The 10,960-nt window shown below is 52.0% G+C and overlaps 1 protein-coding gene across 1 annotated transcript in view; it reads left to right on the top strand.

Moving 5' to 3' along the window:
* The window catches only part of NOTCH3 (notch 3), a 29,838-nt gene that overhangs the window by 15,571 nt on the left and 3,307 nt on the right, over positions 1-10,960 (top strand). The window contains exons 25-31 of the mRNA XM_008576402.1: positions 456-897; positions 2,782-2,936; positions 3,106-3,328; positions 4,180-4,264; positions 7,088-7,250; positions 7,966-8,270; positions 8,529-8,676. Coding sequence (XP_008574624.1) covers positions 456-897; positions 2,782-2,936; positions 3,106-3,328; positions 4,180-4,264; positions 7,088-7,250; positions 7,966-8,270; positions 8,529-8,676 — 1,521 coding nt within the window. The remainder of the gene's footprint in view (positions 1-455; positions 898-2,781; positions 2,937-3,105; positions 3,329-4,179; positions 4,265-7,087; positions 7,251-7,965; positions 8,271-8,528; positions 8,677-10,960) is intronic.

The following is a 10,960-nucleotide window of genomic DNA, read 5'->3' as shown; positions in this document are numbered from 1 at the left end:
CCACCCATGTGTCCTGTCTGCCCTTTAGTGAGTGCCCCGCCTGTCTGTTCATCCACGTGCCCCACCTGTCTGTTTTTCTGTCCCCCAATACACTCCATTTGTCCCTCCTGAAGCCCTGTTTGTGGGTCTTTCTGTCCATCCATGAATTCCTTTCTTTCCTCTATGCACCCAACTATCTGTCTGCTCCGCTGCTTGTCCATCCTTGGATCTCATGTGTCCGTCCATTGTCTGCCCCATGCCAGTCTGCTCACCTGTGTGCCCCATCTGTCTATCTGTCTGTTTATCTATCTGCCCCCTTTACCCCTCTATATGTCTGTCCATGCCCCTGCCCCTCTTCTGTCCCTCTCTGTGTGAGCCTCATAGCAGGCGGTCAGCTAATAGTTATGGATTTATTCATAGTTATCTGGAAAATGGCTGGATTTGCAGAAAACCTGACATGTGCCAGTACATTCCAGTTCCCTGTGCGAGCGCTGTCCGGAGTCTTGGTGCTTGCTCTGTGGTGTGTGTGCATGGGGCCGGGGTAGGGGGCCGCCTGACCCTGCCCTCTGCCCCCAGCCCCATGTACGAGAAGTACTGCGCTGACCACTTCGCCGACGGCCGCTGCGACCAGGGCTGCAACATGGAAGAGTGTGGCTGGGACGGGCTGGACTGTGCCGGCGAGGTGCCAGCCCTGCTGGCCCGCGGGGTGCTGGTGCTCACGGTGCTGCTGCCGCCCGAGGAGCTGCTGCGCTCCAGCGCCGACTTCCTGCAGCGGCTCAGCGCCATCCTGCGCACGTCGCTGCGCTTCCGCCTGGACGCGCACGGCCAGGCCATGGTCTTCCCGTACCACCGGCCCAGTCCTGGCTCCGAACCCCGGGCTCGGCGGGAGCTGGCCCCTGAGGTGATCCGGGTGAGTGAGTGCACCTCGGGGGACACTCGGGGGCAGCAGGAGGCTCTGGGCAGGGTCTCCAGGTCGGTCTTGTGGGTTTCGCTTCACTTAGTCTTGGGGAGCCTTCCCTGGCAACAGTCTCCCCGAGGCTTTTCAACATCAGCTGTTGACATTTGGGGCTGGATCATTCTTTGCCATGGGGGGCTGTCCTGTGCTCGGTAGGTTGCTTAGCAACATCCCTGGCCTCCACCCACTCAATGCCAGTAGCACCCGGCCTTCTATTTGTCTTAATCAAAAACGCCTCCTTTGGGGCCGGCCCGGTGGCGCACTGCTACAGTGCGCCGCTTGAGAGCGTGGTGGCACTCCCGCCGAGGGTTCGGATCCCACATACAGACCGGTTCCGCTCACTGGCTGAGCGAGGTGTGGGAGCAACACCGAGGGTTGCGATCCCGTTGCCGGTCCCGGTCCGGTACGGGCGCGACACTGAGGGTTGTGATCCGTTGCCAGACACAAAAAAAGACAAAAAGGAAAAAACAAAAATGCCTCCTTTGGTTAGAATGCTGCCTTTTAACACCAGGGTCAGGGGTTTGGATCCCTGTACCCACCAGTTGCAAAAGAAACCCAAAAAAACAAACAAACAAAAAAACCCAAGAGAAAAAGCCTCCAGATATGAGCAAGTGTCCCTTGGGGGTGGAATTGCCCCCCCAGGTCTAGTGCTATCTCCTTCTGGAGAGGCACGTGGTTTAGCAGAGCAGTTAAAGGCATGTGTAGGTTTTTTGTTTTGTTATTTAATGGAAAATGTAGAGCTGTCCTCCTGGTGGCCTAGTAGAGGGACCAGAGGGAGGAGCTGCCATTGCTGAGAAAGTGGAGGCCTGACAAGAGTGGGGTCCTGACACAGAGAGAAAGGGGGCTGATGTTCCAGTCCTTAGCTTAGGTGACCGAGTGGCGAGGACACAAGTTGAAGCATGGGTTACTTTGGGGCTTGCAGAGTCTGAGGGGCCTGGGGGCATCCAGGAGACCCCCAGGGGGTAGCTGGGGGCTGAAGACAGGAATAAGAGAGACGAAGGGTGTTGGCAATCATTGAGGACATGGGACAGACTTGAAGAGGTGAGGAGTGAATTGAGCCTGGGGACACTGAGACCTAAGGCCTGGTTGAGGGAAATCAGCCCAGAAAAGAGGAGAAGGAGCAGCCAGAGAGACAGGAGGAGACCTGGGGCATGTGGTGCTGGGATCCCAGTGAGGGAGGGAGTTTGGAAAAAGTGAGGGTCTTAGACTGGGTTCTTGGAAGCAGGGTCTGAGATGGGGACCCAGATCCGTGTGATGTCTTGAGGGGGTGCTGTCAGGAGAAAAAGATGTGGGAACAGAGTGGGCAGGGGAGTGACTAAGGTGGGCAGGGGTCAGCCTCAGCTGAAGTCTGGCTCATTCTCATCCCATGGGGAGCCCTGGAGTGTGAATAACACCTCAGAGTTAGTCCCACCTTGTATACCTCCCATATCAGACAGTCGCTGGCTGTGGGATGTCCTAGGGGGTGTCACTTCCTAAGTGAGGCCGTCCCCATTTTTCTGAGGACCGTTCTGTGGAGAAGGGGCATCTGTCAGCCAACACTCATAGCGGCTGGGAGACGGGCGGCACCAGCCTGGTAAAGGGCTGCACCAGCATTATCCACTAGGATTACTGAGATGTTGACATGAAAACAATGTCTATTGGATTCATGGCTCAGGGGACACTGGTGGCCAGTGCAAGGCCTGCTTTGTGGGTGCAGTGGGGTTGGGAGCAGGTGGGTCTTGGAGACATGGTGGGTGGAGATGGCTCTTCTGAGCCTGGCTGTAGGGAGGAAGGATGGGGCTTGGTGCGGGGGTGGGGGGTGTCAGGCACCCGTCCAGCCCTCGAGTCCCTCGCTTCTGTCCCCACAGCTCTGTAGTGATGCTGGAGATTGACAATCGGCTCTGCCTGCAGTCGCCTGAGAATGACCACTGTTTCCCGGATGCCCAGAGCGCGGCTGACTATCTGGGAGCATTGTCAGCAGTGGAGCGCCTGGACTTCCCGTACCCACTGCGGGACGTGCGCGGTGCGGCCTGGGCGAGGGTGACGAGGGCCCAGCTTGGGGTGCCCCCAGCGGTGGGTGGTTTGGAGTCACCAGCAGTAGAAGCCCTATGGCTGTAGCCCCGCCCCACATCGAAGCCCCGCCCCGTGGTCGAAGCCATGGCTGAAGCCCCGCCCCTGCTTCCTCCCCCCAGGGGAGCCGCTGGAGCCACCAGAGCCCAGCCTGCCGCTGCTGCCACTGCTGGTGGCGGGCGCTGTCTTCCTGTTGGTCATCCTCGTCCTGGGTGTCATGGTGGCCCGGCGGAAGCGTGAGCACAGCACCCTGTGGTTCCCGGAGGGCTTCGCGCTGCACAAGGACATGGCCTCTGGCCATAAGGGTCGGCGGGAGCCTGTGGGCCAAGACGCGCTCGGCATGAAGTGAGGACCCTGCCCGTACCCTGTCCCCGACTATGGGGGCCTTGTGAACCCTGGACCCCACCTTGACTTGAGTCTGACCTCTGACCCCAACCTGACCTTAACTTCAGATTCCATCCTGGATCCCCTTGACCACTGACTGCTGACCCCTGATCTTATTTCCTGTGTCCCAGTTCCCCTGACCCAAATCCTACCCTGACCCCACCCTGACCCCTGACCCTATCCTCTTTGACCCCCAATACCACCTTTGGCTCCAACCCTTCTCACCTTTGACCTCAACTCTGATCCTTTTTCCACTCCTCAGTTTTTATTCCCCATGATCCTCAATCCCAGCCTTGACCCTGGACTCACCTCCAACTTGACCTGTCCCTCAAGACTCCCATCCTGAATTTAACCCTCCTCTGTGAACCCCTGATCCCTGAACCCTAACCACAGTCTTTTCAATCTTGGCTACCTTTTCCACTCATTATAAGGCTAACTCCATCCTCCTTGACCTCTGAAATCATCTCTGTAACCCCTCCTGCATGCCTGTGACCCTCACCTATCCTATAACCTACTGCTTTGACCCCTGACCCCATTCGTGTCCCTTCTCTGATTCCACCTTAATACCCTGACCTTCACCTGTCATAATCCCTGACTATACCCCGAGACCTTGACCCCATCCTGCAACCCCTCATTGGACCCTGTGTCATCACTCTGTCCCCTGCACCTACTGACCTGAGATCCCTGATCCCAACTCCAGACCCCTGACCTCACCTCTATGACCTCTCTTCTGACCCCACCCCAAATCCTCCTCCCAGGCCAGATACCTCCAGTGTCCCCTCTCACATCCTCCCTTCCTGTTGTCCCCATAGGAACATTGCCAAGGGTGAGAGTCTGATGGGGGAGGTGGCCACAGACTGGATGGACACGGAGTGCCCAGAGGCCAAGCGACTGAAGGTGCTGCCCCCTCCTCTGACCCCTGCCCTCAGAGTCCTGGGTGGGGGCCCAGTGGTTAGTGGGAGAGTCCAGGGGAAGTCTCGGCTCTCCCCACCTCCCCAGCTTTGTGACCCCATTTTCTTCTCGGCATGTCTCTGGCCTTGAAGGGAGGAAGGAGATTTGTCATCAGGACCCACAGGGTCTCTCCGTGCAGGATGAAGTTCTCCCCCCACCGTCTTGCCCCTCCCTAACCAGGCCTCTGCCCCCAGGCCAGCTTGGGGTCTTCCTGGAGGAGACCCCCTTGGCCCAGACAGCGACTCTGCTTTCTCTCTGTTGCTTCTGACTTGATCAACCTGAACGTGCTCCAGATGGTCCTGAGCACCGTTTCCTCTCCTGGGGCCACCTCCGTGGGCTCTGTATTAGTCTGCTCCAGCTGCCATAACAAAATCCCACAGACGGGGTAGTGTAAACCACAGAAACTTATTTTCTCACAGCTCTGGAGGCTAGAAGTCCAAGATCAAGGTGGTGTCAGGGTTGGTTCCTCGTGAGGGCTCTCTTCCTGGCTTGCAGACAGTCACCTTCTCATTGTGTCCTCACGTGGCTTTTCCCCTGTGTGCATGCAGAGAGAGGAATCTCTGGTGTCTCTTCCTCTTCTTATAAGGACACCCTCCCATTGGATTAAGGCGCCAACCTTCTGACCTCATTTAACCTTAATTACCTCATTAAATACTGTACCTTCAAATACAGTGACATGGGAAGTTAGGGTTTCAGCATATGATTTTCGAGGGGGCACAATTCAGTCCGTAACAGACTCCTACTAGCATCACCTGGACACATGCTGAATGTCTCTGTGCACACAAACCCTATTATTTCATCTTTTTGAGGATCCTATATGGTAGCTATTAACATATACCTCGATTTTTGAGCACCTCTCCCCTGCCCGTACTTTAATGTTTGTGAAGTGGGGACATCTATTAAAATTGACAGCTAAAGAAATCCGCTTGCCCCAGGGAACCGGTCTGTATGTGGGATCCGAACCCTCGGGCGGGAGTGCCGCTGCACTTCCCAAGCAGCGCACTATCCAGTGCGCCACCGGGCCGGCCCTCTCTTCCTCTTCTTATAAGGACACCCTCCCATTGGATTAGGGCGCCAACCTTCTGACCTCATTTGACCTTAATTACCTTATTAAATATTCTACCTTCAAATACAGTGACATGGGAAGTTAGGGTTTCAGCATATGATTTTCGAGGGGGCACAATTCAGTCCGTAACAGACTCCTACTAGCATTACCTGGACACATGCTGAATGTCTCTGTGCACACAAACCCTATTATTTCATCTTTTTGAGGATCCTATATAGGAGCTATTAACATATACCTCGATTTTCGAACACCTCTCCCCTGCCTGTATTTTAATGTTTGTGAAGTGGGGACATCTATTAAAATTGACAGCTAAAGAAATCCGCTTGCCCCAGACTTTTTTTTCTTTCTTATCCCAAAGTAGGTATTAAAGAGACATCCCGGTGTGCTTTACACACATCTTAGCATTGTGAGTGGCAGCGTCATCCTGATCCTGCCAATGAGAAGCTCAGAGCTCTAATGTGATTTTTCTAGGGTCACATAGTTACCTTAGCAGGGTCAGAACTCGAACACATATTGAATACTGTCCCATCCTCTCACACCCTTTCTGTTTGGCTGTCCCTCACCTGGCTCTCTCCTTTCAAATTTCCTGCCTACATCCTTAAATTCAAGTCTGGCTAGATCAGGCTCTGTGTTTGGGATCCTAAGGCTCTGAAAACCCCAGGCAGGCTAGTTAAGCATATTCTGTCTGGTTTCCATACATCACTCATGCCTTTTGGACCACAAGTCTGAGCCTGATCAAGCTCCTGCTAGGGGTGGGCCCAGGTGCTAGGCTTGTAAAGGTAAATAGATTTATGTGTGAGTATTTGATCCCAGTTATGTTTGGGTGCCTTGTGGGAGCTCCATGTGACGTTTTTGTTTTTGCACCTGGACTGTACAGGGATCCGAACCCTTGACCCTGGTGTTATAATATCACACTCTAACCAACTGAGCTAACCTGCCAGCCTCCATGTTACTTCTTAATTGTAGGATCCCGTGCTCTCTCCCTTTCCCTACTTCCCTCCCACCCATTCTCCCCTTTCCCAGATTAATACTGATCCTTGAAGGACCCCCCCTTCCACCTATGCATTTCTCTTACCAGTGATTTGTAGTTTCTAGAGTACAAGTTTTGCATTTCTTTTGTTAAATTTTTTTTTTTTTTGTCCTTTTTGAGACCGGCCGCACTGCGCTCAGCCAGTGAGCACTGTGAGCGCACTGGTCGTCCCTATATAGGATCCGAACCTGCGGCGGAAGGGCAGCGCCGCACTCTCCCAAGTGCACCACGGGCTCGGCCCTTAAATTTAATTCTGAATATTTTATTCTCGATGTTACTATCAATGGAATTGTTCTCTTAATTCAGTTTTCAAGTGTGTGTGCTGACGGGTGCTACACTCTGTGCCTCTTCATGGATTCCCCACTTTGGGTTCCCAGCCTCTCCCTCTTTCCAACCCAGATTGAATCACATTTCTTCCTCTCATTAACTCCCTGAGCTCTGGATGGTTGATTTCCTATTTCCCTATCTTTATTTTATTTATTTTTGTTTATTTTATTTTATTTTATTTTTTTTACTTCCCTATCTTTAAAAGAAGCAGGATGTGAATGGTTTCCCAGGGCCCAGTGTGCGTCTCCGTGAGAGAAGCCTGTGGGAATGCCCCGTCCTGTCCCTGGTAGTGCCTCACGCCACCTCCAAAGTGTGAGGTCTGAGAACCTGGTCCTTGTCCCTTCAGGTAGAAGAGCCTGGCATGGGGGCCGAGGAGGCTGTGGATTGCCGCCAGTGGACTCAACACCACCTGGTTGCTGCTGACATCCGAGTGGCACCAGCCATGGCACTGACACCCCCACAGGGTGATGCAGATACTGATGGCATGGATGTCAACGTGCGTGGTCCAGGTCAGTGATGGGTGCCCCTCCCTGTAAGATACCCCTCACCCCTCCTGCTTGTGAGAGGTTACCTCTGGGTCTGTGTTCTGGGGAGAACTGGTAGGTGTCTTGGCTTCTGTAGGGTTGTGTGTCCATCAGGACTCTTGATTGTAAGTGACAAAAACCCAACTCAAACTATCTTAAGTCAAACAAAAGACCTACTGGGTCAGGAAACTGACAGTAGTGGGCACATTTGGATCTAGGACTCAGTCTTCCATTCTCCACTCCAGGATGACAAAACCTTTCTAGCTGCTCCAGCAAAAGTCCCAGGATGTGTTCTGATTGGACTGGTTAGGGTCATATACACATTCTTGAGCCAATCAGTGTGGCCAGGGGACTGGAATATGCAAATTGACTAGGCCTGGTCCACATGCCTGTCCCCAGCCAGGGACAGGGTTGGGCTTTACCCAGGGCTTGAGGATGGACAATGGGATGTAAATGGCTCCCTAGGGAAAAATCAGGGCAAATACCCATGCAGAGTGTAGCGGATCATGATGTCCGGATCCTCTGTGATAAATCGCATGCCCACAAATTCTCATCCTGGGTGTGGGCGTGCAGATGGGAGGACTGGCCACTCCTTCTCGCTCTCGCTGTGTCCACTTGCTTCTGATATGGTGCGCTCAGTAGCATTCCCTGGATAGGAATCTGTGCCCACCTCCCTTGTGACATACCCTCATCCCCGCAGATGGCTTCACCCCCCTAATGCTGGCCTCCTTCTGTGGGGGGGCCCTGGAGCCAATGCCGACTGAGGAGGACGAGACAGATGACGCATCAGCCAGCATCATCTCGGACCTAATCTGCCAGGGGGCCCAGCTCGGGGCACGGACTGACCGCACGGGCGAGACCGCCCTGCACCTGGCTGCCCGCTATGCCCGGGCTGATGCGGCCAAGCGGCTGCTGGATGCTGGGGCAGACACCAATGCCCAGGACCACTCAGGCCGCACCCCCCTGCACACGGCTGTCACTGCTGATGCCCAGGGCGTCTTCCAGGTGACACAGGGCTGTCTGTCCCCTTGGACTTCAGAGATGGGGCGGGCATCAGACACTCCTGCATTTGAGCCCCGATCTGCCTTTTAGAGCTCGTTTTTCTCATTTGGAAAATGGGGATATATGGAGTATGGTGTCTGGGGAGTAGCTGCTTCCTGAACTTCATCAGTTTCAGGGGTGTGGCGTTTGGGGACTTTAGGGGTGCCCCTGGTCCCATGGATACTTGCCATGACTCCCCCTGCTGTGTCCCCTCTCTCCTAGATTCTCATCCGGAACCGCTCCACGGACTTGGATGCTCGCATGGCTGATGGCTCGACGGCACTGATCCTGGCGGCCCGCCTGGCAGTGGAGGGCATGGTGGAGGAGCTCATCGCCAGCCATGCCGATGTCAATGCTGTGGATGAGCTCGGTAGGCTGACAGGAAGTGGTGGGTGGGAGCTGGGAGGGTGTCACCTGGGTCCTGACTGTTGTGTTGGTGTAAACGCACGCCCATGTTGAAACCAGTTACAGAAGCCCACGCACACATAACCAGGCTTCAGTGTGGACTTTCACTCATGCAGGGCAGCTGGTAGCCCATAGGGTGCCTCAGGGATTTAGAATAAGGTCCCTCCCCAAGGCCCTGCATTTCCTTCTGCCTCGTTAGAAGCACTCACTCTACTGACACCTGCTGGACAGTTGTTGTAACACATTTGCAAATGGGCCAAATCTACATGTGATGGGAACTTTCTGGAGGTCGCTTGCTTGCAGAACCCAACCTGTGTGGATTCACCACAACCTGACATGTGGGGTCGGATCATTCTTGGTTGTGGGGATCTGTCCTATGCACTGAAAGCTGTTGAGCAGGATCCCTGGCCTCAACCCACTAGATGCCAGTAGCACCCCACCATCCAGTTGGGACCACCAAAAATGTCTCCAGACATTGCAAAATGCCGCCGGGGGTAAATCGCTCCTGGCTGAGAACCGAAGCTCTAGAGCAGTGATGACCAATAGCATTTACTGTGATGATGGAAATGTTCTCTGCACTTTCCAATTGAGCCCTTGAAATGCAGCTGGGGCAAATGAAGAACTAAATATTTTAGTTCATTTAATTTTTTTTTTTGTTATTCTTTTTTCAGCAGCTGGCTGGTGCTGGCATCTGAACCCTTGACCTCGGTGTTACAAGGCGGTGCTCTAACTAACTGAGCTAACTGGCCAGCACACTTAATTTTTAATTTTTAATTTAATTTAATTTTTTTTTTAAAGATGACTGGTAAGGGGATCTTAGCCCTTGACTTGGTGTTGTCAGCACCACGCTCAGCCAGTGAGCGAACCGGCCATCCCTATATGGGATCCGAACCCGTGGCCTTGGTGTTATCAGCACCGCACTCTCCCGAGTGAGCCACAGGCTGGCCCCCACACTTAATTTTTTAAATTTTGTTTTGCCTGTTTTTCTTTTTTAAAACAGCTTTATTGAGATATAATTTACATACCATGCAATTCACCCATTTAAAACATTAATATATTAAAGTATAAAATTCAATGGCTTTTATTATAATCACTGAGTTGTGCAGTTATAATCACAATCAATTTTAGAACATTTTCATCATCTGAAAAAGAAACCTCATTCTTAGCCATCACTTCTCTATTGTCCCCAACCCCTGGCAACCACTAATGTCCTTTCTGTCTCTATGGATTTGCCTACTCTGGGCATTTCATCTGAACTGAATCATCCAGTGTGTGGTCTTTTTTTGATTGGCTTCTTAGCATACATTTTCAAGGTTCGCCAATGTTGTAGCATGTGTCAGGGCTTCACTTTTTTACGGCTGAATACTGTTCCATCGTATGGACATACCCCCCAACCGTTCATTCATTGATGAGCATTTGGGTTGTTTCTAGTTTTGGCTATTATGAGTAATGCTGCTATGAACATTCTTGTACAAGCTTTTGGCTGGATATATGTTTGCATTTCTCTTGGGTGTATACCTCGGAGTGGAACTGTTGAGTCATATGGTAACCCCGTGTTTAACCTTTTGAGATACCACCAGGCTGTTTTCCACAGTGGCTGCACCATTTTACATTTCCACCAACAGCGCCTGAGGGTTCCAACTTGTGCCCATCCTTGCCAACACGTGTTATTATCTTTTTGATTAGAGCCTTCCTAGTGAGTGTGAAGTGGTATCTCACTGTGGTTTAGATTCGCGTTTACCAGATGGCTGGTGATGGTTAGAGTCTTTTCATGTGCTTACTGGCCGTTTGTCTATCTTCTTTGGAGAAAAGTCTATTCATATCTCTTGCTTATTTTAAAATCGGGTTATCTGTCTTTTTATTATTGAGTTATAAGAGTTCTTTATGTGTTCTAGATAGGTCTCTTACCAGATACATGATTTACAAGTATTTTCTCCCATTTTGTAGGTTTTCTTTTCATTTTGTTGATGGTGTCCTGAGAAGTACCGAAGTTTTAATTTTGATAATGTCCAATGTATCTTTTATGATTATTGTTGTTGTTGCTTATGTTTTTGGTGTCATATCTAAGAATCCTTTGCCTAATTCAAGGTCATGAGGATTTATTCCTTTGTTTTCCTCCTAGATGTTGTATGGTTCGAACTCTTACCGTTAGGTCTTTGATTCATTCTGAGTTAATTTTTGCATATGGTGTGAGGTCGGGGTCCACCTTTCTTCTTTTGCCTGTGAATATCCAATTGGTCCAGCACAAT

This window comes from Galeopterus variegatus, unplaced genomic scaffold (genome assembly GCF_000696425.1).
Source record: "Galeopterus variegatus unplaced genomic scaffold, G_variegatus-3.0.2 Scaffold1344, whole genome shotgun sequence".
Classification (NCBI taxonomy): Eukaryota; Metazoa; Chordata; class Mammalia; order Dermoptera; family Cynocephalidae; genus Galeopterus; species Galeopterus variegatus.
The sequence above is the reverse complement of the archived record's forward strand: the minus strand, read 5'-3'. Positions and strand labels throughout refer to the sequence as shown.